The sequence below is a fragment of the Octodon degus genome, unplaced genomic scaffold (assembly GCF_000260255.1).
Source record: "Octodon degus isolate 3935 unplaced genomic scaffold, OctDeg1.0 scaffold00026, whole genome shotgun sequence".
NCBI lineage: Eukaryota > Metazoa > Chordata > Mammalia > Rodentia > Octodontidae > Octodon > Octodon degus.
Window position 1 is genome coordinate 4,156,019 of NW_004524602.1, and position 26,008 is coordinate 4,182,026.

General features: G+C 55.4%; 1 protein-coding gene across 1 annotated transcript in view; it reads left to right on the forward strand.

The window, feature by feature from the left end:
* Hcn4 (hyperpolarization activated cyclic nucleotide gated potassium channel 4) overlaps positions 1-24,070 on the forward strand; it is a 38,839-nt gene extending 14,769 nt beyond the window's left edge. Inside the window, exons 3-9 of the mRNA XM_012514137.2 lie at positions 6,987-7,410; positions 15,838-15,999; positions 17,936-18,154; positions 21,056-21,202; positions 21,313-21,553; positions 22,154-22,318; positions 22,409-24,070. Of these exons, the coding sequence (XP_012369591.1) occupies positions 6,987-7,410; positions 15,838-15,999; positions 17,936-18,154; positions 21,056-21,202; positions 21,313-21,553; positions 22,154-22,318; positions 22,409-23,865 (2,815 nt within the window). The 3' untranslated portion in view covers positions 23,866-24,070. The remainder of the gene's footprint in view (positions 1-6,986; positions 7,411-15,837; positions 16,000-17,935; positions 18,155-21,055; positions 21,203-21,312; positions 21,554-22,153; positions 22,319-22,408) is intronic.
* Positions 24,071-26,008: the final 1,938 nt, after the last annotated feature.

The window sequence follows — 26,008 nt, forward strand, 5'->3', positions numbered from 1 at the left end:
GGGAGGAGGAGAGCAGTTCATCTACTGTGGTGGGGAGCCCCTGGGTCAGTGAGGGGAGGCTGGGCAGGAATGAAGGCAGTGGAAGGGCAGTGTCCCCTCCCCCTAGGCCTGCCACCAACTGGTAACAGTCCTGGTGTTGGTTGTAGTGTTTAGGGCTTAGAAGGATGGGTGGGATCTGAGAAGAGGTAAACACTGCAGAAAAAGAGAAGAGGGGGTCTCTTGTAAGGTGCCTGGGGAGGCAGAGGGGCTGTTAGGGAGTGAGCTGCAGAAGAGTGGCTGATTCCCTTGTGGCTGGAAGGCCAGGAGGTGGATGGGCAAGCAACACTCTAGGAGTCTGGAGGCAGGAAACGGAAGGGAAGGGACGCACTGGTGGCTTCTGCTTTCTCTCTGGAGGGGAAGGTGACTATGAGGGGCATGTGTTGTCTCAGAGCTTTGCCGAGGCTGGGCCAGGGCTAGAGGTAGTCTGAGGTGGTTTTCCGTACAGTCCCTTTGCAAATGTAAGGAGGGTTGGTGGTGGCCCCCACCTAGGTTTAAAAGGTGGGGCATGAGAAGGATAGACAGGAGGTGGGGGGTGATCGATCCCAGGAGGGCAGGCCTGGAGGAGGGGCCGGCCCGCTCCCTGAGAGACTAGAGGAGTCAGCAGACTGGCTGTGACTCCACAGAGGAGGCACCACTGAGTGCCAGCTAGAAGGAGGGGGGTATTGGGGGTGCTCACCTGCCACCTCAGAGACGGGAGCTAGAGGTGGTGACGGGTGCAGGGCACGCAGGTATGCAGGCATTCAAGAGGCCAGAGGCTGAAGACATTGAGGATATGGGTAAAAGTCACCGAGGGTGATGGCAGGATTCAGAGTGGAAGGTTGCAGACCAGTGCCGGCATGGCTGTGGTCCCTGAGGGTGGTGGATAGATGCAGGAAGGACGGTCTGGAGAGGACAGGATGCCCACCACAGGCAGGAAGTGGCAGCAATCAGGGAGGGAAGGATGCTGACTCAGCCTTGACCTTGGGCATGGCAGTGTGGCAGACTGGCCTTCTAAGGTTCCCTCAGGGGAGGCTGAGGGTCAAGGAGTAAAGAAGTTGAGGATGAGGTACAGCAGAAGACAGCACAGGATAGAGTTGGGAGGGCGAGGAGTTGGAGCAGGCATGGAGTCTGCGGTGATAAATACTGGCAGCCAGATTTGTATTTTTGTAGAGTGGCTAGAAAGTGGGAGTTGAGTTAGGCTGTTTGTGTTTGAATTCTTGATTCACTGCATAGAGTGACGGTCTGAACCGCTTGTATCTCGGTCTCCTCATCTGTGAAATGGGTGTAATCACAGTATCTACTTCATAAGGTGTTTTTTTGAGGATTGAATAAAATAATCCATATGAGGTAATCAGATTAGTGTCTGGCAAAGCTTACTGCTGTCCTCCGCTCACTGTCTTTAGGAAACAGCTTGGGCCATGTCTTTACTGCACCCCGGGAAACTATGGGACAGACTATGAGTGGAGGAGACTCTCCCAGCTCCTGTGCCTCTCTCAGATATAAAGACTCCTAGCTCCTCATATCCTGTAATATGTTGGGGGGCTGCAGGGGGCAAGGAAGTTCCTGATAGAAGAGGCTGTACAGGACATCTGCTAACAGAAAAGCACCAACCCAAGGGAGGCTCCAAGCCTTGCCAGAGGTGGGGGCATAGGCCCTCAGATGATGGAAGGGACTTCAGGAGGAACCGGGATGTGAATGGAGAGGGGGCTGGGAGGGAGGCCAGGGCTCCCGAGAGGAGGTGAGAGGGAAGAAACAAGGGATGCCAGTGGCAAGACCAAGGAGCTTGTGCTTTCTTCTGCAGCGGGGTCTTCCACAAGCGTTAAGTTGGGGTGACAGAATCATGATTCAGGAAGGTCGGGCAGAGGGCACAGGGGCAGGCAGAAGGTGGGGGCAGCAGTCAGGGGCAGAGGAGGCCAGGGGGCCTGGGGAACCTCATGGAGGCACCTAGGGTGGTGGGAAGTGAGAGAAGACGGGTGGTGGAGGGCCTGGGTAACCGAGGTGCAGGTGTGCTGCTTGGATCCGAAGGAGCAGGACAGCAGGCCTTCCAGGTGGACACATGTCACAGGCAGGTGGGACGCAAGTCTGGTGCGAGGAGCACTGAGCCAGAGCCATCTGCGCAGCAGGAGCAGGGAAAGATGGGGTGTAGCGCGCTGCTCACCTGGTAGAAGGCACGAGCTGCAGTCGGCATGCGGGGACACGGGGACAAAGGCCCTGACCCAAACAAAGGCCCTGCTTCCCAGAGCCACTGCGTTCTGGGAGAACTGGATCTGAGGCTCAGGCGAGGCTGAAGCTCTGCGGGTCAGAGGTCGAGGCGCTCCGGCTGAGTCTGGGAGGAGGAAAAAAGCTTTCGTGGCCAAACACTGACATTCTCTATGCCAGTGGACAGGATTCCCAGGGAACAACATCTGTGCCAAAGTGAGTGTGCAAGAAAACATGTGTGTTCCAAAGTGGATGTGTGCATGAGTGCCAAACGGGTGCAGAGACAAGAATGTGTGCGCGTGCGCGTGAGTGCGTGCGTATGCTTCCCTGCACATTCGCTCAGAGGCAAGCGTGAGGCCAGGTGATGGGAAGGCTGGGGTGGGGGGCATCCCTGTCTGGCACCTTCACATCTGCCTCCGTTTTCTCTCCCTTCCATCCTCAGGCCCTTGAGGAGAAGAGGGCCTTGATCTAATCCTTGGGTTCAGGGTCAGGAGCATCCTGTCTTCTCTCCTCTCGGCTCCCTTGAGGATTCTCTAACATCCCAGATACCAGTGTGCAGGCTACTTGGCTGTTGCCTTCCCTGTTCCTTCTACACATGAAATGTGCCTGTCAGCTACCTCGTCCTGCAGAGGTGCCACCTGCCTGTCCAGGTGGGACTGCTGGCCCAGTAGGAGGTGAGGCCCAGGAGTGAGGGAAGATGGCTGTCCTGATGCTGAGCCTGGGTCAGGGCTTTCAGAACACATCAGGCCATTCTGACCAAAACTCTATCCTGCCAGCTTAGGAAACACCGAGACAGAGGAAAGTCTTCTGGCTTTGGAGAGACCAATGCTGCTAATCTTGGTGTACACCAAGCCCAGGCTGTCCATCTCTTCCCTACAAGGGCATGACACCTGCCCCCATGGTTACATGCAGTGGATTGTAGGACTGAATCATGAATGATTTTAGCAGCAGTAGCTTTGTAGGGGAACACTGGGTATTCATCTTGAGGCCTTGGAAATGCTACTGTTCCCCCCATGTGGCCCCCTGTTCTTCCTTCTACTGGATGGGTGCAGTTGTGCCTAACTTTCTGACTGCTGGTAACCCGGGCATTCTTCACTCTGAGAAATGTGCTGCTTCCCCATTCAGGAAGTACCTCAGAAGACCCCAGCATCAGGAAGAGAAGTCCCCTATGAATGTCTTTTCAGCCCCCTCTTCTGTTTCTGGGGCAGGGACTGCCTTGCCCTGGTGGGCCACCTCCCCCACTGAGTGACTGAAAGGTCATCTCCCTCCCATTACCTAGAGGGCTCAGACCGAATCTCTCTTGGAATCTTGCCTCGGCTCCTTGTTAGCTTTGAGGCCTTGGACAAACACTTCACTTTGAGTCATGATGCTGGTGTGAAGGTCAGGTGAAGTCATTCATGGAAAACAGGGTGCTCCTACATGTGCAGTATTTTTGAGTCTTTGTGGATAAAGGCTTTTCAGCCACCAAGGATTCCCCAGTGAAGAATCCCAGGGATATTGGGAATCCCTTCAGATGCTCTGACCCTTATGATTGGGGATGAATGGGGTCCAGAGGGAAGAGAATGCCAGTGGGAAGGCTCCTGCCAACTTTCCCTGGCTCGACCAGCAGAACCGGGCTGGCCGCCACAACGGGCGCTGTCCGTGGTGCTGGACACAATTTTTGGCTCTGGCCTAGCCCAGCTTTCAGAGATCTGTGCAAACATGTGGCCAGGAGGCCGGAAGGGTGGTCCACAAGGCAAAAGGCAGCTCCCAAAGCCCAAGTCCTCCCATTCCATCCAGAAACACTCTCCTGGTCTCACCTACCTTTCCAGAAGCTTGGGACCATATAGGATGAATTCCTACCAAATTATCCTGACTGAATTGTCCTCTAGCCTCACCTCATCCTGTAATGAAACTGTGGAGTTCCTGAGTCAGGGGCCTCTAGATCTGAGGTCCATAGATTCTGTGGTCCATTTAGTCAGGCACTGTACTGTGGCCCCTGCCTTCTGCCATTGTGTCTTCTGGTTCATTATAGGTTCCCTTCCAGTCTTGCTCCCAGTAGAAGCTTTGCTTTGGTTCTTCTCTGGAAAGTTTAAGCTACCACTCTGTCACTCTTTCATGATAATCTGCTGGTTTACTTATTTCACGATATAGGAAGTGCAGATCATATATGGATATCAGTTCATTCCACTCTTACAAAAAATTTGCTAGTTGGGTACTGTGATTATGTCCATTGAGCTGATAAGCTGGAAGAGCTTGAGTGGCATTGAGTAAATGATGGAGCCAGAATGGAAAATGGGTTGGCTGGCCACAGAGCCTGTGCTGCTTCCCAGTAGACCATGCTGCCCCCCTCCCCAAGAAGCAGTGTGCTGGTCCAGGACAGTGTTTATGGGCAAAATGCTCTAATAGTCCGACCCCAGCCCCGACTAGGCACCAGATAGATCTTGGGCATCTGAAAACTCAAGATTGAGACAATTAGTCAGAGTACAGGGAAATGGGTGTTTTTGCCTCATGTAATTTGGTTTTATGAAGACCACTAAATGCAAACATTCTCCTGTTAATTACTGTCTTGAATTTGGTCTATAATTGAGGGAACTAGATCTGGGGGGAGTGTAGAACTCGCTGAAGTGGCAGGTCCGCCTGAGTCAGCGTTCCCAGCAGCCTTGCACCCGATCTGTTAATTTTAGAAACTCTGCTAGCCTGAGTGTATTATTAGCTTTATGTACAGAGGGCCACATGGCCCTCCATGGCTTCTGTAAGCCACAGCTTTTTGTTTTGTTTTGTTTTTCCTAAAAGATTAAATGAAAAGGAATATGGTGGTGTGTACACAGGGATGTTTGCACTCTGTGTGAATGGGGGTACCTGTGTACGGCTTTTCATGAGTGTGCGCAGCTGTCTTTGAGTGACAGTGACATATGTGCAGCTGGCTGGAGAGTGTATACAGCTCAAGATCACCCACCAAGGCTTAAAGCACTCTCCAGACTCGTGCACAGATGTGCTGTGTTCTCTGAAGGAGGCTGTGATGGCTAGGCATGTCCTCAGGCTTTAGTTGGCTTCTCCCAGAAGGCTATGGGTATTGAGGCTTGAGAGGGGGTATGTGAGTTGTGGGGCAGGAAAGGGGACGAGGGGACTTCTAGACACCAGTCTTAAGAAGAGAAGCCTTAGAACCTAGGAAGCCCTGTCTTGAGGGCTTGACTAAAGGGCTTGACTTCCAAAGAAGCTGCTAGAAGCTGCCCTCCCTGAGTCAGGTGATGGGCTCACTGTCTTGCCCACCTTCAGCAAAGCAAGCCCTACCTCCCTGTGACTCACAGCACCATTACAAGCCTAGCACAGAAAACAATTTGTTAGGAAGTATTTTCTCTGGAAGCCCAGAACTCCTCAGGCAGGGCCACTTCAGTTTCGGGGGGAACCCTCTGCAGACTTGAGGAGAGCTTATCTAGCTCTTATTTCCTTCCTCCTCACTTCTCTGCAGTAGAGAATTAAAGATGGCTCAAAGGTTATTTATCTGGAAGAGGACAGCTTCTTTCTGCCTGACTTAATACCTGTATCTGTCACTGTGTACCTGTCTTAATTAATAGCAGAGAGAAACAGCTCTGCAGTGCAAGTTTTTGGTCCTGGGGCCAGGTCTGGGTGACTGGTACTTCGGCAGGACCTGGCAACGGTTGGTCGATGTTGTAGATGGGAGCAGAGGCCTTGTCTCGTGCTGTCTTCACCCTCCAGAAGGTCCCCTCCTGGGCCATGTGAAGAAAACCCAGAGAATAGGGCCAGGGAGATAGCTCAGTGGAATAAGCACACACCTGGGAAGTGCAAGGTCCTGAGTTCAATCCCTGGTACCACAAAAAGGAAAAAAAGAAAACCCAGAGAAGACACGGTGATTGCCTCTGTATCCCCTCACATTGCTTAACTTCTCAGAATCTTTGCCTTGAGGATCCCTCCTGCATCCTCCTCTCTCAGAAAGGACCTGCAGGTAGTTGGAAGTCACAGAAGAAAGGATGCTGAAGCCCAGACTGGTCTCCCATTGAGAGTGCCTGACCTCTCCTATCCCGTTAACCCTTCCTGCACTCGATGCTGCCTCTGCCCCTTTGTACCCCATGGTAGCATGCAGACCTCTGGGGGAGGCTGGCAGTTAGATATTTTCCAAAGAAAGAGGGATTCCACAGAACCAGACTGGGAGAGGATTAGGTCGGATCTAGAGGACACTTTGCACAGCAGGGAGACTGGGGCCCAGAGTGGGGAAGGCACCTGGCTGATGTCACACAGCATGTCGGCTGCTGAGCCAGTGCTGGAGGCAAAGCTCTGCCTTCCAGGCGTCTGCTGTGTGCCCGGACTTTCCCCTCTCTCTGCTGTGGTCTGTGGCCTGTCTGCTGAACGACCTGTCTGCATCCACAGTTAATCCCTCCCGGAGGATGGGACAGCCTCGCCTGAGCTTGGGGTGGGTGAGGCGAGCTGCCGCTGTCGCTGAACAGCCTCTTGCTTGCCTTTGAGTGTCACTGTGTGGCTTGCTTGTCAGCCCGACTGTCACCAGGGGAGGGGATGGGTGGAGGAGGCTTGTCATACAGGGAGCTCACAAACGGGCAGGGGAGACGGTGTCCTTAGTACATGGAGAGCCTCTTTCTTTGTCATCCCTTGTCCGCAGCCTCTGCCTCTCAGCCTAGTACCCAGGTGCTTCCTCCTTGAGTGTTGTAGTCTCCCAAGACTTCCCCCGCCCATGTGCATTCCTCAGAACCTCCACCCTTAGTCTATAACTTGTCCCCTGTCCCTTGGTGACTGACCCCTCTCTCTCCGGGCAGATTTTACTGGGACCTGACCATGCTGCTGTTGATGGTGGGAAACCTGATCATCATCCCTGTGGGCATCACCTTCTTCAAGGATGAGAACACTACGCCATGGATCGTCTTCAACGTGGTCTCAGACACTTTCTTCCTCATCGATTTGGTCCTCAACTTCCGCACAGGAATCGTGGTTGAGGACAACACAGAGATCATCCTGGACCCCCAGCGGATTAAAATGAAGTATCTGAAAAGTTGGTTTGTGGTGGACTTCATCTCCTCCATCCCTGTGGACTACATCTTCCTCATTGTGGAGACGCGCATTGACTCCGAGGTTTACAAGACCGCCCGGGCCCTGCGCATTGTCCGCTTTACCAAGATCCTCAGCCTCCTGCGCCTCCTGCGTCTTTCCCGCCTCATTCGATATATTCACCAGTGGGAAGAGGTGAGTGGTCCGACCAAAGCTCTCTGGTAATCCTAGGTACTTGGCCATTGGCTGTCTGATTGCAACAGGCATACCTGCTCCAAGGGAACAAATGTCACCATTGCTGGCCTCTTATCATGTGTTAGATATGCACAGAGCACTTGGCACTTAGATTCCTACTGAAGTCCATGACAGCGAACCACACAGGTACATGTAGACCCTCGAGTTGATTACCACAAGGTCATGCGCCTGATAACGGGTGAGCTGAGAAAATGGGGCTCAGCACCCCCAGAGCCTGCCCCAGCAACTGCTGTACTGGATTGTAAGCTCTGTAGACCCGTGAGCCCTTGGGCGTAGGGGATGGTGAAAGGGTGACTAGGGCTATTTTGAGGACAGCAGTGCAAGGGCTGTCCTGGAAGAACTGGGAAGAATCTTGTCTTGAGCTTGCTACAAGAATGGGCTCAGTGGGGCCAGGGAGTTGGCTCAGTAGAATAAATGCTTCCCTGGCAAGTGCAAAGGCCTGAGTTCAATCCCTGGTTCAGGAAAAAAAAAATCAATTAACGAATGGGCTCAGGATTGCTAGATCTACAGATATATCATGGAAAGTTGTACAAATGTTTTTGATAACTGTCTTAGATTGGGGTCTACTGGAACAGATCCTAAGAAGTATAGGTGATTTTGGGGAAAACTTTCCCAGGAAAATTTGGTCAGGGAGTGGGGAAGATGGACGGAGAAAGGTAGCAAGCCGAGTGAGAAAGGGTAAGACATTAAGCCAGTCCCACGGGAGCTCTGGGGACAGTGTATCCACACCTCCAGGTTGTCCCGCCAGCAGGATAATGGATCCGAACCTTTCTGTCCCTTTCCCTGTCAAGTCAGTATCCAGGGCATTCCCAGGCCTTGGTGCTAAAGACCAAAGCAGCTTCTAGCAACCCAGGCTGGGCCTCTGAGCCAAACACAGTGCTGGCTGGAGAGGAGAAAAGCCCTGGGAGCCTACAGCCACGTGCACAAAGACCACAAAGCGACCCTGAGGTTGCGGGTGCTGGATATAGAAACTAAATAGAAAATGGCAAGTGGACTAGGTGGTCCAGCACTGTTCTGTGCAGCCCTAACTCAGCTGAGGGCTGAAACAGTTGTCTGTCTTCAGGAAGTAAAGAGGACTGGAGATACGCTAGGAAAAAGTATGTTAGACCTTGCCGGGTGCTTAGGTCTGCTGCTATCCAGCCATCTTACCTGATTTGGCAGCCTGGGTGCCCACGAGAGACACCTTGGTGTGTGAGCTGGGATGTGCCCTCACTGCTGGTCCCCAGGCTTTCGGGATCCCTGTAGGGTGGGATGCAAAGTCTCATGACAAGGATACAAAGTGCACCGCCTCACCCTATCCCTGCAGCAGCCTGGGCCCCGGCTGCCAGCAACGGCTGATGGCTGGGGCCTGGGCAGATTCAGGTCAGAGGCATTGTGAACAGGCATGCCTCAGGAGAAGTACCTACACCAGCTTGGCAGAACCGCTCTATGGCAGAAATTCTTTTTTGGCTTGGAAGTGTTGTGTTATTCCTGCTGACAGGGGCAGTGACTTGCCCAAGGTCACAGGGAGATCTCAAGCAGAACTGGGACAGAGCCCTGAGCTCTCTTGGCTCCAGGCAGGCTGGCAGAGCCCACCTAACACACCATAGTGTGCATGGGCTTTCGAAATAGGAAGGCATGCTTGAGACCCAAGTTTAAATCTCAGCTCTATGAGGCAGGAGGATCACTGCAAGTTTGAGGCCAGCCTGGGCTACAAAGTAAACTCAAGGCCAGCCTGAACTCCATGGTGAAACTCTGTCTAAAAAAGACAACAGAAAAAAATTCAGTTCCATACTGCCTAGCTGCGTGACCTTGGTTCCAGTTTGCCTCTCTGAGCCTCATTCTCTTTATCTGCAAAGTGGGTACAGGTGGTATGTGCTATTTGTAAAGGCTTTTGCATGAATCCTGGTACAGAAAAGCTATTGAATAGATCTCCTATTCAGCTGTCCTAGTAATATTTCATTGGCTTCTCACACCTAACTGGCAAGGTAAGCCATGCAAGGTTTGCTAACTCCAGGTGCTGGACTGGGGAACTGAAGATCCAAAAGGTCAGCTCCCCAGGAGCAGAACGTCTGTCCAAGCCCTCCTGTGTCCTGGTTCCATGACTGATTCTAGTAACATCCCCTCTGATGGCGGTGGTGCACCTCCCATGGGTGGCAAGGCCCTGTTCAGTGCAGCTGCTTGTGGCTCTGCCTTGGGTGGGGCCGCTCCCAGCTCAGGTTGGGAAGGCAGTGGGTCATGGGGTGGCGAAGTTCTCTGTAACAGGTTGGGATTGTAGACCTGTGGGTCGTCCAGGCATAGAGAGATGCTGCCTGCAGGTCTGAGCTCTGTCCTCAGAAGGGGCAGGGTCTGTGGGGGTGGGTGGCTGTGAAGGGCAGACAGAGGCACGTTCTCCAGAATGCCCTGGGGGGCTTGTCTCCTGGTTTCTGTCCCCAGTAAAAGTGCAGGTAGCCCTCTCAGTCCCGTGTACCTTTTCTTTATTTTGACATCGCAGCTCGATTACCATCAGTAGCAGAGATGTGGTTGCTCTTCCCCCTCATCTGGCATCAGCTTGGGCCTCCAGGTCTCAGCACCCCTGGGAGCTGACCTTGCTTCTCCCTTAGAGCTGTGACCTGGGGGGTGTGGTAGCTGATAGAGTTGCCAGAGCCCTGGGACAAAACTAATTTGTGTGTGTGTGTGTGTGTGCGTGCGCGCATGCATCGTACATCCTGGGATCTCAGGATATATCCCCGCTGGCCCTCTGGCCTGGCTACCCTTTGGGTTTCCCAGAGCTGGCCAGGCAGGCTCCACTCCTGGCCACTTTCAGGGGGAGGCAGAGGCCCGGCAGGCCTCAGGGTCAGGCCATGTCTCTGAACTGGGCATTGCTACCCAATCTCGTGGGCAGGAAGGGAGATCCCAGGAGGCCAGATGGATGGCTCCCCGCCTCCACATACACCCTTATCTCTCCTGCCAGCTGGGGAGGAAATTGCTTTGAGCTGCTTTCTGCTAGGCATAGGGCCCAGCAAGGCACTCTCCCTAGGCCCTGGGATTGGATTGGGGTTTCCCAGCTGGCCCCTGAAGCCCAGTCTCCAGGCCCTGCATACCCTCCAGCAGCTGTGGGCCTCTCCCAGCCTCAGCTGGGCCTGGAAGGAGCAGCCGGGCTTTTCAGGCAGTGAGACCTGGGGAGGGACATACTGAGTAGAAGAAGCCCTGCCTTGTCTCCTCTTCAGTGACTTGTGTGTCTTTCCTTCTCTGAGCCACTGTGTCCCCAGTTGTCAGGGACATGCTGATGTGCCCTGGGGATGTGGCTCCGAGGCTGCTTGTCTCTTCAGAAGCATAGTGTTAACCTACTAGGGCCTAAAGGAGTAAGCCCCACGGTGGGGCTTGGGGAGGTCTCCCTCCAACAGCAGGGGAAGCTGGTCCAAGGTCCCTGATGAAGCCATATAGCTTCCTGAAGCCCCTGACCTCTGGTCAACCATCTCCCCATGAGGAGATGGCCTAGGTGCTGGTGGCCGAGTACCTGGAGTGGTCCAGGATGAATGCAGACCACCCTCAGAGGGGCATGGTCTCTGCCTCCGTCCTGTGCCATCTAGGTCAGCAGCCCCCCTCCTGGGCCTCTCCCAGTCAGCCTCTCCCCTCCCTCAGAGGTGTGAGCTTGTCGCAGGCATTCAGGCTATTGTTAGAAACCCTGGCCCACCCCCTTCGGATGTTCCCCGGCAGGGCCCAGCGTGCAGTGGCCCCATCCTGGAGGCCTGTTCTCTCCCTCAGCGATGGCAATGGGAATGGCAGGAGGATGGCGGAGGAAGGAGACCAGGCAGGAGGCCCTCCCACTGGGCCTTGAGTTCTCCATCTCTGAACTGAGAGGCTGGCAACTATGAGAAGCAGAGACATGGAGGGGAGGCCCTGGGGGCCTCAGGTCTCAGCAGGGGACCCCGCTGTGTCCTCAGCCTCAGGTTGCTGTCCTCCCTGTGGGCCATTGCTCCTGAGGTACAGGTGGTTATTTGCTTTTCATCAAGGAAAATTAGTCCCTGGCAGGAAACTCAAGCGGGTCCCAAGAAGAGATCTTCATGGAAACCCCTTGTCAGCCTGGCCACCAGTTTCTGGTGTCTTCTCATCCAGGAGAAATCCACTGTGTTTGGAGTGCTGGGAAAGAGGGAAGGGAAGGCTCACTACGTGCAGACATCCTATTGGCCCACCTAGGGACACTGTTTCATCTGATCCTCAAGGCAGACCTGAGAGCTTGGTATTGCTGACCCATCCCACAGATAGAGAAACTGAGGCTCTGAGAAAAGGCCTCAGGTGGAAGCCGTGCTGCCCTCTAGGGCACCAGGCAGGGGACAGGGAGTGGACGGAGCTGCTTGTCTGGTGAGGCCAGGGCTGGCCTGGCAATACAGGTGCTCAGCCCCCACAGTCAGAACCAACAGCGTACAAGGGGCTTTTAATGAAATATAAAGAGTGAAGCAAATATTTGCCCAGGGCAGCTGTCTGGCAGGTGGCCTGGGGCCCCAGCCCATGGCGGGTGCACAAGTACTGAGCTGCTTCTCCCAGCAACATCAGCAGACCATGTCTGGGGCGCTGCCAAGGATGGGGTGGGGTGAGCGTCCTCACAAGCGAGGGCCCCCTACCTAGCCTCAGCTCTGTGTGGTCCAGTTCTGCTCAGCAAGCTCAGACTTGGCCATGCTGGGACGTTGGGTTTGCAGGGTCAGAACCATCTGCACAACGCTCCCCACGACGCTGCCCCCAGCGCTGCCACCCCAGCTCTCTGTAGGATGCCGAAGGCTGTGCCCCTGGAGGAAACGGTGCTGCTGTTCTCAAGATGGCAGAGGCAGGCCCCTGCAGGTGTAGCTGTGCAGAGTGTCTGGCTCTTTTTGCCTGCCCTGTGTACACAGGTGGGAGCACTGCTCAGCCACAAAGCCATTGCTGTCATTGTCACCGTCCCCTTCATCGGTAAGAGCTTCTCAGTTCCTGAGGCCCTACCGTGCACCCTGTGCCATGCCCATGGCTGAGACCACAATCAAGGCAAAAGTAGACAAAGACCAGATCTCAGAGGAAAATGAGTTATGAGGAAAAGAAAAATACAAGTGATGCAAAAAGGAAAGAAATCATTGCACTAAAATAGTCCAACCTTCATGCTTCTGTCTTTAAGACCCGAGTGATTCATAGAGAGGAGCAGTGACAGTGGGGCTGTGACAGCCTGGGACACTTTCTAGGTATGGCCTGAGGCTTTCCCTGCCTCCTGTGTGGCATCCATTCATGCATTTCCTGCTGTGTGCGTGTACCAAGGCAGTTGCGTATGTTCCTGGTGGCTACCTGTGCCAAGCACAGTGGCATATGGCGAGGGCTACAGAAGAGACCCCTGCCTCCTGGAGCAGTGACCTCTTGGAAAATTCCCTGCTGATGTGGAAGAAATCCGCAAGGGGAAGCGTCCTAGTGAGGGGGAAGGGGAAAGCCTGATGGTGGGAGAGGCCAAGAGGAGCTGGAGAAAGGCCACACATGGCCTGACAAGCCTGGCACTAAAGCCCCAAGGCAGGCAAGGACCTGCGCGAAGGCCACTGTAGTGGGCGGGGCGGGGCACAGTGTGGGAAATGGGATGAGCAAGAAGCTGGGGATCAGGGTGCTGAGGCCCCCGGTGGCAGATGGAGTACACTCCCGGATGCAGTGGTGATAAGGTGGAGATCTTTCTAGCTGCTTGCTGGGGAACAGCTTGGAAGGGGCAGGGAGCCCTCTCAGGAGGCTGGGGCAGTCATCTGGAGTGTTTAGAATAGGGTCACCCTGGACTCGGGCTGGAGATGTCTCCATTACAAGGGGCACCCCAAGGACCTAGGCTGGTGAGGACAGGCTGTGAGGAGGGAGGAGCAGTAGGAGGGATCAGGCTGGCTCTTAAGTCTTCCTGCTCAGCTCTCTGAATGGCAGGGCTGCCCTGAGATGGAGAAGCATAGGTTTTGAATGAGTTGAGGTGGAGTTGGGAGAAAGCTCAATGCATGCGCCCATCTGTCACTCTTGTCTACCTGTGTATGTTGGGCATAACAGAAATGGGGAACTGGGGTGGCTCAGGAACTAAAAGGAAAGGAAAAGGAAGGTTGTCCTCTTGGGTGAGGAGCATTGCTGATTGTCATTGAAGGTCCCATGGGATGGGGGCAACATAGCACATCCTGGGGAGCCCCTTAGCAGTGGGGCTCCCCTCAGGGTACTTAGGGCATTGCCCTGGACCAAGAGCACCCACAGCCAAGGACATCCTCAGCAGGATTCCTGCCACATTGGCCCATCAAAGTGGGAGGAGAAAGGTGTGTGTGTGACCTCCAGGACTGTGGGCAGCTGTGCACCCAGCCCCCAGCAACATCTGGAAGGGAGCTGGGTGTCCAGCCAGCTCTTGCCCAACTCCCCATGGCTCCCTGCACTGTTACTGGGTTCCTAACTTGTTTTCTGGGTATCACTGACTTCCCCAACCAGACTGTGAGCTCCAGAAAGCAGGGACAAACTTTCCTCCCTGGTTGCCACACAGAGGGGGCTTTCTTGGACACTGACCCAGGCGGGCCTTGTGGGGACCCAGAACAGAAATTTGGGTCCCTCTAAAGTTATCTGTCTGAAACCCAGAGCAGAAGGGTCCCACTGGGGCCACACTCTAGAGTGATGTCTCCTCCCCAGTGAAGAGTCTGGTGGGTCTTTGCAACCTTTGCACACCTCCCAGGGCAGCTTGGGGCGCAGCATTCCTGACGAGTGGTCCAGGCTGCCTCCCAGGTCTGTGCCCTGAGGGGAGGTCCTGCTTTCAAGTGCACCCCTTGACCCCCTCACTGCGGCAGCGTGTAGGGTGGTGATTGGCTGTGGCTGAGGTCCCTCGTGGTGTGACGGTCAGGGACGGGAAGAAAGGCGAACCATGTTCTGCTATAGTTTTCTGGGGCCATCATTCATATTTTCTTTAAGTACATAGTACTTTAAAAATGCAAACCTGTGGTTTGTGGCTCTCTGTCCCCTCCTCCTGGATGTCCCACCATGAAGGCAGGCCTGCCTCTGGGATGCCAGCTAGATGCTCAGTCCAGCTGTCCAAGAAGCTAGTATCCTGAGCCTGCACTGGCCACTGTCTCTGCAGTCAGGTATCGGTTATCTTGGGATGCTAGACTGATAGCTGAAACATCTGTAGCCTGTTTCCTTGCGCCTCAGTTTCCTCTTCTGAAATGGGCCCCAGCAAGGTCTCTGTGGCATTTTGCCCCAAAGCTCCTTTCCAGGGGGGGTATATTTGCCTAGGAATAGAATAGAAGAGTTGAAATGTATCACTGGTGGCTGGAGTACCCACCAAATCGCCGGGGAGATAGCTCAACTGTCTAAGAGCCTGCCTGGCAAGCTCCAGTACCTGGGTTCAATCCCCAGTACCACATGCCATGCTGGCTCCAGAACCCCAGGCCCACCGAGCTGGCCACCAAAACTGGGCTGAGACAGGAAGAGCACTGTGTAGCGAGAGCTGCGTAGCGAGATCCTGTACCAAATACATAAATTAAAAAAATCTCCAAGACCAGAAGAAATGCCAGAACTTCAAAACCTTCCTCCAGACTTTCCTCTGCCCTCCATTTCTTCTCTGCCCTGCCATACAGGTAGGGCAGGGTGCTAGGCCCAGCCACACCAAGCCTCCCCCAGGGGGCCACTGGGAACAGATGAGCAGCCATCAGGGGGCTGGGGTCGAGGGTGCTGCTGAATTTTACTGCAGGATAAGGGAGAACCCTGCCCCTGGTACTAACGAATCATAAAGATTAATTATTAATATCAACTCATCTGTTCATAATGGCTCATAATTTATTGAATACGTCTATATTCAGTATTAAGTATTTGAAATGTATAATTTAATTCTTTTGACAACCCACTCAGTTAAGTTTGATCACCAGTTTTTAGATGAGAAAACCTGATCAGGGAGTTCTGAGGGCCTCCTCAAGGTCAGGCAGCTAGGACCTGGGTGGGAGCCAGGGGGCCTGTAAACCCCCTGCAATCTTTCAGTGTCCACTGCCCCAGTCCTGGGTCCTGAAAATTGAGCAACAGGTTTAGGGACACCTTGAGCTTGGGCCCAAGTCCAGGCCATGTTCCCTAGGCCCCTCAGCCCGGCTGGCTTCTCCCTGGTACCTCATGCCGCAGGCTACACAGGGCTTCAGGGGTCTTCCGCCCTGCATCCTAGATAGCTGCCTCTCTGGTGGGAGGCCTGCACCTGCCCAGGTACCAGGAACATAGCCCCAGGCCCTCCACCTGCACCCTGCCTCTTCCAGGGCCCAGCCTGGTATCCTCCCTCCCAAGCCGTGGTCCTGCACTGTGCTGCTCTGGGACAGAGGCGTGGGTGGTGCCACGGCTGCTGTAGGGTCTGGTGGGAGGGGTCTTCCGTGCCTCCTGTCCACCCACTGTCTGTGCCAACGTCTCCACCTCTGCTGGCAGATCTTCCACATGACCTACGACCTGGCCAGTGCCGTGGTGCGCATCGTGAACCTCATCGGCATGATGCTCCTGCTCTGTCACTGGGATGGCTGCCTGCAGTTCCTGGTGCCCATGCTGCAGGACTTCCCTAGCGACTGCTGGGTGTCCCTCAATGACATGGTGGTGAGTGTGCCCAGCTGGCCTCCTTCTGGGCTGGAATCTCTTCTCTGAAGGCACAAATGGTAGAGAGGATCAAGAGGTCAGGAACCCTAAGTCCAATATGTAGGACCTGGTGGCACTGCAGGCCCAAGCATGGATGCCAGGCCAGAAATCCAGGCACAGCACTCTTGGCTGTGGGCTCTACCACTCTCTTACCTGTACTGCAACCATAAGCTTTGATACTGGGTCCGATTTCCCCCAAGGACCTGACTGGGGTGACCCTGGGCATGGCAAAGCTGGCCTGAGGGTCCTGCCCTCCCACCATGCCCTCTAGAAGCTGTGCCTGAGACAGCAGAAAGCTGCCAGAGCACTATGTGGAGCCCATGCAGACTGTCAGATTGCACATGGCCACTACTGCCCTAGGGACAGAGCTGGGGGCCAGAGCTGGGCTGTCCCCAGCTCCCCAAACACACACCTTGGTCACCAGTAAAGTCCTGAGCAATGAGGGTTGGCAGGATGGTGCTGGACTCTGGGTGGGTAAGGAAAGTGGGCTTGGGACCCCGGGGCAGAGCCCCCAACCCTGATGTGGACAGGAGAGGCTTTGGTCAGGTGGAAGAAACCTGTTCCTCTGTGCCCTCTCTCTGGCTGGCTCTAGGGAATCCCCTAGACTCCTTCCTAATCTGTTTGGTTTGGTCTGAAGGCAAATATGCAAAGCCCCAGGGGAGGAAAAGCTGGTTTTGAAAGAGGTGAAAGAGACCCTGAGGCGATTTCGGCATCAAACAGGCCTTTACAAAACAGCCTTTTGATGAGTTAAGTGTAAACGAACCGCCACACAGATTGAATTCCTGGTCCCTAGAGCCCAGAGGCAGAAGCCCTGAGTGGAGGTAGCCAGGGCTGCCCTCTTCCCTGGGGTACCATCCCTACCCACTCTGATGTAGTCCGGAGCGAGCCACCAGCCCTGTGGAACTAGCTCTGCCTGCTCTGGTCTGGGCTGGTGACCTTGAACACAGCATGCAGCTCCGTGGGCTCCTTTGCCTTCCTTCCTGCAGGTGCTAGGGACAGTCTGGTGCCCACAGAAGTGCTCAGGGCCCAGGCAGGAGCTCTGCAGGTTGTGCCCAGGGTGGGTTTCTGCACACTTGCTACCCTGTGAACAGAGACACCAAGAAGATAGGGCCGTGGGGCTTCCTCGCCTGGGGCAGTTTCCACTGTGTGTAGTGACAGCCCTACACATGCCCTTAATTTGCGAGATGGCCCTTCTGAGCCCAGTGTTCCCACACCAAGACTTCTTGAGACACACCAGCCAGCTTTGGAGACAGAAATAGCCAGGAATCTCCCTGACTTCTCCTCTCCACACCAGACCAGAAATCACCTTGGGGGGCAGTGGAAGAGAGCGGCCCTGACAGATGTGGGCAGATGTGAGCAGTCTTCTGCAGGGGCCTGCTTCGCTCACAGTTCTAACTTCTGCTCACCCAAAAGGAGGCCAGTGTGTGCAGCTTGATCTGCAGGCCGTCCCCCGGGGCAGGTGTAGATGCCTGTATGATTGAGGTCAGTGGAGAAATGGGCTTCACGTGGCAGCTGTTGGGGTGGGGGTGGAGCTGTTTCAGCAAGCCAAGGATGGCAGGGTGGCTTGTCCTGGAGCCTTTTGCTACTCAGGGAGGAAACTCAGGCTGCCTGGCGGGGCTGAGGAGTCAGAGCAGGGCTAAGCTGGCTCCCGGCTTGCTGGGAGATCCAGTCTCAGGCTGGCCCCCCATTGTAAGAGGAAGGCCTAAGGAAGACAGACTTATCTTCACAGGTTGCCAGTGCGGGCTTCCCTGTCACCACCAAGGCCTTCAGCCAACGCCAAGCCTGGGAGCCACTGGGAGGTTAGGAATCTTCCAGTGCCAGTGGGCAGGGTTTTCCTTCTCCGAGACCTCTGCCCGCTCACCCACGCCCTTCCGTCCACCCATGCATCTGTCCACAGAACAACTCCTGGGGGAAGCAGTACTCCTACGCACTCTTCAAGGCCATGAGCCACATGCTGTGCATTGGCTACGGGAAGCAGGCGCCCGTGGGCATGTCTGACGTCTGGCTCACCATGCTCAGCATGATCGTGGGTGCCACCTGCTACGCCATGTTCATTGGCCATGCCACCGCCCTCATCCAGTCCCTGGACTCCTCCCGGCGCCAGTACCAGGAGAAGGTAGGTTAGAGAGCTGCGTCTGCCCAGGGCTTTTGTACAGGAACCTGCCCCTTGATCCTTTGCAAGACAGAGCACGCAGGGCCAGGCCCTTAGCATCCAGCCCTATGACGGGGACTCCTGGTATGCAGGAAGTGGAGGGACACCTCCTAGATGAAAATTACTTCATCCCATAGCCTCCAACCTGCAAGTGGCTTTGCATCCCTACCCACGTTCCCTCCCTCCTGCTGTGAAGGGGGCCTGTCCCACACCAAAGGCGCGGTGCTCTCAGCGTAGACAACCAGTAAGTCCTTAAATTTAGGGCCTCATCCTGCTTTGCCTCTTGGTATTTCATAGGGTTCCCACTGCTCCCAGGCTTTTCACTGGGCTTCCATGACTGGACAGCTTTCCTCCCGGCTCTCTGGCCAGCCTCTGCTCTCCTTTGCTGGTTTCTTTTCTCGGTCACCAGGTGGTGGCTGGGCCTCAAGCTTTCTGATCCCACCTAGACATCCTAGGTATTATTGTTCTACCACCCCCGCCCCGGCATGCTTTGCGTCCATCTCCAGCAGCGGGGGGCCCAATTATATAACCAGGCCCAGCCCATTCTCAGCTCCAGTGTTCATTGGATGTCTCCCTGGACACCAAGCTCATCGCATCCAAAACCAGAACACTCCCTGCCCCCTCACTCCTCCCCTTCTTGCTAATGGACAGCAGAAGCTATGCTTGCTACCTCTGACCTTAGTGCTCCCCTCAAAGCAGTGTCTCCCTTCTCTCTGTCCCAGCTGGCCTCTGTCCGTCCTTATCACCCGCTTTTTCCTCTCCCTGGATTTCTTCTTCACTGGGGTGACAGGGAGCCGAGGCCTGGAGTTGGGCTGCCTTGGGTTGTCTCAGTGTCTCCCCTGACAAGCTCTGTGGGCCTGGGCATGCTCATCCCCGGGCCCCATCCTTGCCTGTAAGATGGGACAACTTGAGGGGTTCTGCCCTAGGCCTGTGAGCAGTCACACGACGCCTACATTGTGTTCACAGAGGGAGACACTGGCCAAGCAGGCTCCACTCTGGTGCTCCCAGTGCTTCTCGAAGCAGAGAGAGGAGCGATAAAAAAAATATAAATCAGATTGAATTGGTCCTCTGTAGAAGTGGCTCCTAAGATTTGCTTCAGATGTGTCTTCTCACCTGGAGTTTGAGAGCCACAATCTAGCTCTGACCTTCTTATGTTCAGATCCTGGCCAGGCTCTTCCTGCCCCAGGTCTCCACTCAGTTCTGCCTGGAACTCCCCTCCTGTGAGGGGGAGCACCCTCTATTTGTCCATTCCAGCACTTGGCTCTCCTGTAATTAATCCTATGTAGCTAATCCTATGTGTTTAATATCCACCTTTCCTACCCAGGCCATGGCTCCCCGAGGGCAAGAACCAATTGTGTTGTTCCTAGCATCTTTCACATAGTGGGGCTCTGGATCTGTTGACTCAGGGCTGCCCGTCTGCCTGGGCTGCTGTCCCTGTGGCATAAACGATCGCACAGGTGTGGAGGCCCAGGTCTGGTGATACCAAGAGAAAGCCTCCATGAGTAGGGGAGAGGAGAGCAGTTTGCTTCAGGGAAGCCTAGGAAAGTGAGGAAGGAGAAGGTGGGGGAGGGTTCTGGGCTAGTCACAGTGTGCACGAACAGAGATGTGTGAAGGGGGTGGGAGAAACCAGCCTGCTCAGAACAAAGTGTTCTGGATTAGGATAGGAAGGTGAGGGAGTTGAGGTAGAGCAGGAATTGGGTTATAAAGGTCAGGACTTAACCCAGGCCAGGTGAAGGCCAATTGGAGGGTAGCGTCAGACCCAACCTAAGAATAGGTCAGGGCTTTAGTGTATGGCCTGGGGCTCAGTCTGAGACCAACTTGAGGGTTCAATCTGGTACCAGGATCCTGGGATAACTTTTATAAAAAAGCATTAGTGTGTGTTATAGAGTCAGGGTCAAGCTACATGTGATTTCTCCTCTGAGATTCTCCCGTATGTTAATCTTGGGCTGATAGTTCTGTAGATCTTCCTGACTGACCTATAAATCTCTCTGACATGTCTTACCTTCTCCACTACTATCTCTCCATGGGACCAAGGTGGTATCCTTTTAACTCCTGCCCTGTGTCCACCCCTGCTTGCTATGGTGGTGGACAGCTCCAAAAGTGCTGCTGCTCCTGCCCCGTAGCCAGCTAGAAAGTCACTTCCCCTTGGGATTCACACATTCTAGAGCAGACAGAAGAACTTTGGGGCATGGCCTGCCTCAGACCTCAGTTGCCCATGTGGTGTCTCTACAGAGTTCTAATACTGAAAGCCACGCTCCCCTGTTCCTCACTGTTCCTGGGGCTAAAGGGACTTCCCTTCCTTCCTGTGTGGGAAAAGTCTGTGTTATTACCTAATCAATATCTCCTGTCCCTTGTCCTCCTGTCCCTAGGAGCCCACACCCCAATATAATCCAGGGACAGTCTGAGCAGTGTGTAACCTTCTCTGCCAGGATGGGCCGGGCCGTTCTTCATTTGGTCTAAGGCGTGGGGAGTTAGGCTGTCACAGCCCTTACCCCTCTCCCTTCTTCAGGTACCCCTCAGGCTAGAGCTACTCTCTGCAAGGTGACTCAGGGTCATAGGCCTGTAAGTACCTCATAAAGGGCCAGGCATCCTGCCTCTGCTTGGAGTTGTTTTCAATAGTTACAACTCACCGAGAGCATTCCCAGTAACATGTAGAAATGACACATGTTCAGGGGAAACCTGATCCCCTTCCTGACCGGCTGGTGTGCTGTAGCCGGACAGTCTGTCTGTCCCCCACCCATCCCCACGATACTGAGTACACTGATGCACCCTGTCTACCCAAGAAAGCCCACATGCTCAGAGCTTGGCCCTGGTCACCTGCTATGGCTGCTGGAGGTGACGTCTTGTCCCTGTCCCTGTCATCAGTATAAGCAGGTGGAGCAGTACATGTCCTTCCATAAGCTCCCGCCTGACACCCGGCAGCGCATCCATGACTACTATGAGCACCGCTACCAGGGCAAGATGTTTGATGAGGAGAGCATCCTGGGCGAGCTAAGCGAGCCGCTGCGGGAGGTGAGCTGCGGGAGGTGGCAGCCTGGGGGCAGGGTGAGGGCCAAGGCTGGCCAGTGGGCAGTGCCCTTCATCTCTTTATTCCTGTGTCCCCCTCTGCCACCTCGGAGCAGGAGATCATTAACTTTAATTGCCGGAAGCTGGTGGCTTCCATGCCGCTGTTTGCCAACGCAGACCCCAACTTCGTGACATCCATGCTGACCAAGCTCCGCTTTGAGGTCTTCCAGCCAGGGGACTACATCATCCGAGAAGGTACCATCGGCAAGAAGATGTACTTCATCCAGCATGGCGTGGTCAGCGTGCTCACCAAGGGCAACAAGGAGACTAAGCTGGCGGATGGCTCCTATTTTGGAGGTGAGGTGGCCAGGGGGCTTTTGGGAGCAGGGGGCCACTACCATAGGAAGAGGCTGGAGAGAACTCTGATGGGTGGGGTCCTGGGGGCAGATGTCTGGGAGCCCAGCACAGGGCATCTCATGGGGCATTCCAGCTGCTGCGTAACCCAGAGCACAGGCTCGGGCATGTTTACCAGACTCACCTCTTGTAGCTCTGTAGGCTGCAGTGCTGCGATCAGCCCAGGCAGCTACAGTGAGGGTCAGCTCGCAGGCGGCAGATGGCCCCTTCTTTCTGTGTCCTCCTGTGCCTGAGAGACTGTGTGCCATCTCTCTGGCCTCTTCTTGGGGCAATGACTCCGCTCTTGTGACCAAATCGCCTTCCAAAGCCCCGGCCCCACATGCTTCACACTGAGATTAGGGCTCAGTATCAGCAGGCATTCCGGGGGAAGTGAGCGTCCTGCCCATCGCAGAGGGGGGGCCCAGATGGGAATGTGTCAGACACTCATTTGGTAGCCAGTGGGGCTGCAGCCTGGGGGTGGAGCTTGTGAGCTGAGAGAGTTCTGTACCCAACTGGGGATCAAGGCTAAGGAGGACAGCCCCACTGAGCCTGATGTCCCTGCAGAGATCTGCCTGCTGACCCGGGGCCGGCGCACAGCCAGCGTGAGGGCCGACACTTACTGCCGCCTGTACTCTCTGAGTGTGGACAACTTCAATGAGGTACTGGAGGAGTACCCCATGATGCGGCGCGCCTTCGAGACTGTGGCACTGGACCGCCTGGACCGCATTGGTGAGGCTGAGTGGGTACCCCACTGCATGAGCTCCCTTGCTACCCCGGGCCCTATGCAGGCCTCAAACTGCTCTTTATTTTGTGACCCAGGCAAGAAGAACTCCATCCTCCTCCACAAAGTCCAGCATGACCTCAACTCAGGAGTCTTCAATTACCAGGAGAATGAGATCATCCAGCAGATTGTGCAGCATGACCGAGAGATGGCCCACTGTGCGCACCGCGTCCAGGCTGCCTCCGCCACCCCAACACCCACACCTGTCATCTGGACCCCGCTGATCCAGGCACCGCTGCAGGCTGCTGCAGCCACCACCTCTGTGGCCATCGCCCTCACCCACCACCCTCGCCTGCCTGCTGCCATCTTCCGCCCTCCACCAGGACCTGGGCTAGGCAACCTTGGGGCCGGGCAGACACCCAGGCACCTGAAGCGGCTGCAGTCCCTGATCCCGTCTGCACTGGGCTCTGCCTCGCCTGCCAGCAGCCCATCCCAGGTGGACACACCGTCCTCCTCTTCCTTCCATATCCAACAGCTGGCTGGATTCTCCGCACCTGCTGGACTGAGCCCCCTCCTGCCGTCCTCCAGCTCTTCCCCGCCACCCAGGGCCTGTGGCTCTCCACTGGCCCCCACACCATCCCCCGCTGCAGCTGCCACCACCACAGCTGGCTTTAGCCACTTCCACAAGGCGCTGGGTGGCTCCCTGTCCTCCTCCGACTCCCCGCTGCTTACCCCTCTGCAGCCAGGTGCCCGCTCCCCACAGGCTGCCCAGCCGCCAGCCCCGCTGCCGGGCGCCCGGGGAGGCTTGGGACTCCTGGAGCACTTCCTGCCACCCCCACCCACATCTAGGTCCCCATCATCCAGCCCTGGGCAGCTGGGCCAGCCTCCTGGAGAGCTGTCCCCAGGGCTGGCCACTGGCCCCCCAAGTACACCAGAAACACCCCCACGGCAGCCTGAGCAACTATCCTTCAGGGCCGGTGCCTCTGGGGGGGCTTCCCCGGTAGCCTTTACCCCCAGAGGAGGCCTCAGCCCCCCTGGCTACAGCCCGGGCCCTCCAAGAACTTTCCCGAGTGCCCCACCCCGGGCCTCTGGCTCCCATGGCTCCTTGCTCCTGCCACCCGCATCCAGCCCCCCAGCCCCCCAGGTCCCGCAGCGCCGGGGCACGCCTCCCCTCACCCCTGGCCGCCTCACCCAGGACCTCAAGCTCATCTCAGCCTCTCAGCCAGCCCTCCCCCAGGACGGGGCACAGACTCTCCGCAGAGCCTCCCCCCACTCCTCGGGGGAGTCTGTGGCTGCCTTTCCGCTTCTCCCCAGGGCCGGGGGTGGCAGCGGGAGCAGTGGGGGACTTGGTCCCCCCGGGAGGCCTCCTGGTGCCATCCCCAGCCAGCATGTCACTCTGCCTCGGAAGACATCCTCAGGTTCTCTGCCACCCCCTCTTTCTTTGTTTGGGGCAAGAGCCACCTCTTCTGGGGGGCCCCCTCTGACTGCTGTACCCCAGAGGGAACCTGGGGCCAGGTCTGAGCCAGTGCGCTCCAAACTGCCGTCTAATCTATGAACGGGGCCCTCCTCCTCCCCTCTTTCTTTCTCCCTTTTCTTCTTTCAGGTTTAACTGTGATTAGGAGATATACCAATAACAATAATAATTATCATTAAAAAACCCACACACACCCCAGAAAAAAAAAAAAAAGACAGCAGAAAATAACCAGGTATTCTTAGAGCTATAGATTTTTGGTCACTTGCTTTTATAGACTATTTTAATACTCAGCACTAGGGCGGGGTGTGGGGGGAGGGGCGGCCCAGAGGCAGAACCCAGCAGACTGCAGGAGGGGACTCGGGTCGGGTGGGCGAGTCAACCCGTGTTTGGGCTCTAGAGCAGACCTGTCATTGTACCTGTTTTGGAGCAAAAGCTCCCATCAGTCCCTTGGCTATGAACTTGGAGCTCCACTCTAGTGGGGCTCACCTTGTTCCCCAGGAAGGGTCTGCCTTGGGTGTTCTGAGAAGCCTCAGACTCTCAAGTCCTTGGGACAAGTGACAAACTAGGGCCAGGCCCCAGAGGGCCTTGCATTTTTTTTTCTACTGTACCTGTAGCAAGATCTGTATATGAATATGTATATGTATATGTATGTAAGATGTGTATATGTATAGCTATGTAGCGCTCGCAGAGCCATGTAGATAGCAGTGCACATGTGCGCACACGCGTGTGCAATCCAGTTTCACCCTGTCGCCAGGACACCCAGGTCACCTTACATCCAGCAATCGGCCGAGGCCCACAGGCTGGGTGCTGCGAGCTCTGGGGAACATTCTCTCTCTAGTCCTCAGGTAGAGGGCCCCCAAGGCCTCTAGCAGGCTCCCTTATCCACTCTGGGCCCAGGTCCAGCCCCAGCCTGACCCGGCACCACCGTGTGGAAGAGCGAGGCTCCCGGTTGAGCCTCTCCCTCCCCAGGCCCCAAGCACACCCCATCTCTGCGGCCCTCAGCTTCCAGCTGCACAGGGGGAAGCAAGGGGAAGTTTATTGATTGAGTCTGCTCTGTGCCAAGCACTGGTTTTGCACTTTGCACCTTAACTCCTTTGGTCTCATAAAGATTGTGAGTTAGATACTTTGATAGTCCCTGATTCAGAGATGAGGAAGCTGAGCTGCGGTGATTGGCCCAGAGTCACAAAAGTACCAGTGTCAGGGCTGGAGAGATGGCTCAGTAGAATAAGTGCTTCCCTGGCAAGCGCAAGAACCCGAGTTCAATCCCCAGCTGGGGATATAGCTCAGTGGCATAAGCACCTGCCTGGCAAATGCGAGGTTTTGAGTTATATCCCTGGTACTGCCAAGAAAGAAAGAAAAAGAGAAGAAAGAAAGAAAGAAAGAAAGAAAGAAAGAAAGAAAGAAAGAAAGAGAAAAAACTGTTTGATGGTCCCAAGCATGGCATGGAGGGAAAAGACCCCAGTTTAATAGCATTTAGGTCTGGGTTCAGGTTCCAGACCTGCTACTTCTTAGCTGTGTGACCTTGGGCAAGTTTTCTGACCTTTCTGAGTCTCTTACCTCATTTGTAAAATGAGAATGATTATGGTACTGCCTCACAAAAATCTATGAGGACCAGAGAAGAAAAAGAATGTGAAATGCCCAGCCCAGGGCCTGGCACACAGCATAGTAGGTGCTCAATAAATCACATTTCTTCTGCCCCTCTTCACGTGCCCAGCCCGTTACTCCCACAAGCTATAGTGAAAACCCAGGGAGCTTTGGATGAGGGCTCTAAGACTTACAATCTCAGGACTGAGGAGGTGGCTGGGCCTCCCTCAGGGCCCAAGTGAGGTATACAGCTAGGGGTGTGGTGGGGCCAGGTCTCGAGGTGTGGAAGAGCTGGAGAGAGGAGGGCAGCAGGGAGGAGGGATGGGGGTGCACAGGGGGAGGCTGTTGGGTGGGGTTCGGTGCAGATACATAGGTGGGAGGTGAGCGGGCCTTGGATGCCTCATGGGGCCCCGGAGATGTGCTTGGTTCCTTCTAGGAGCCCCAGGCCAGGTCCCATGTGAAAGCAGCCCAGGGGACTTCTGGGGCTCTAGAGTCCTCCCCAGCAGGGCCAGGGCATGGTCAAGGTCAGGTGGAGGTGGTTCTGGCTTCAGGACCGAAGTAGTGCGGAGGGCTGGCCTACCTTGTCCGGCAGAGCTCTAGTGCTCTGAGTGAGTGTTGGCCTGGGCAGGTGTGGTCCCTC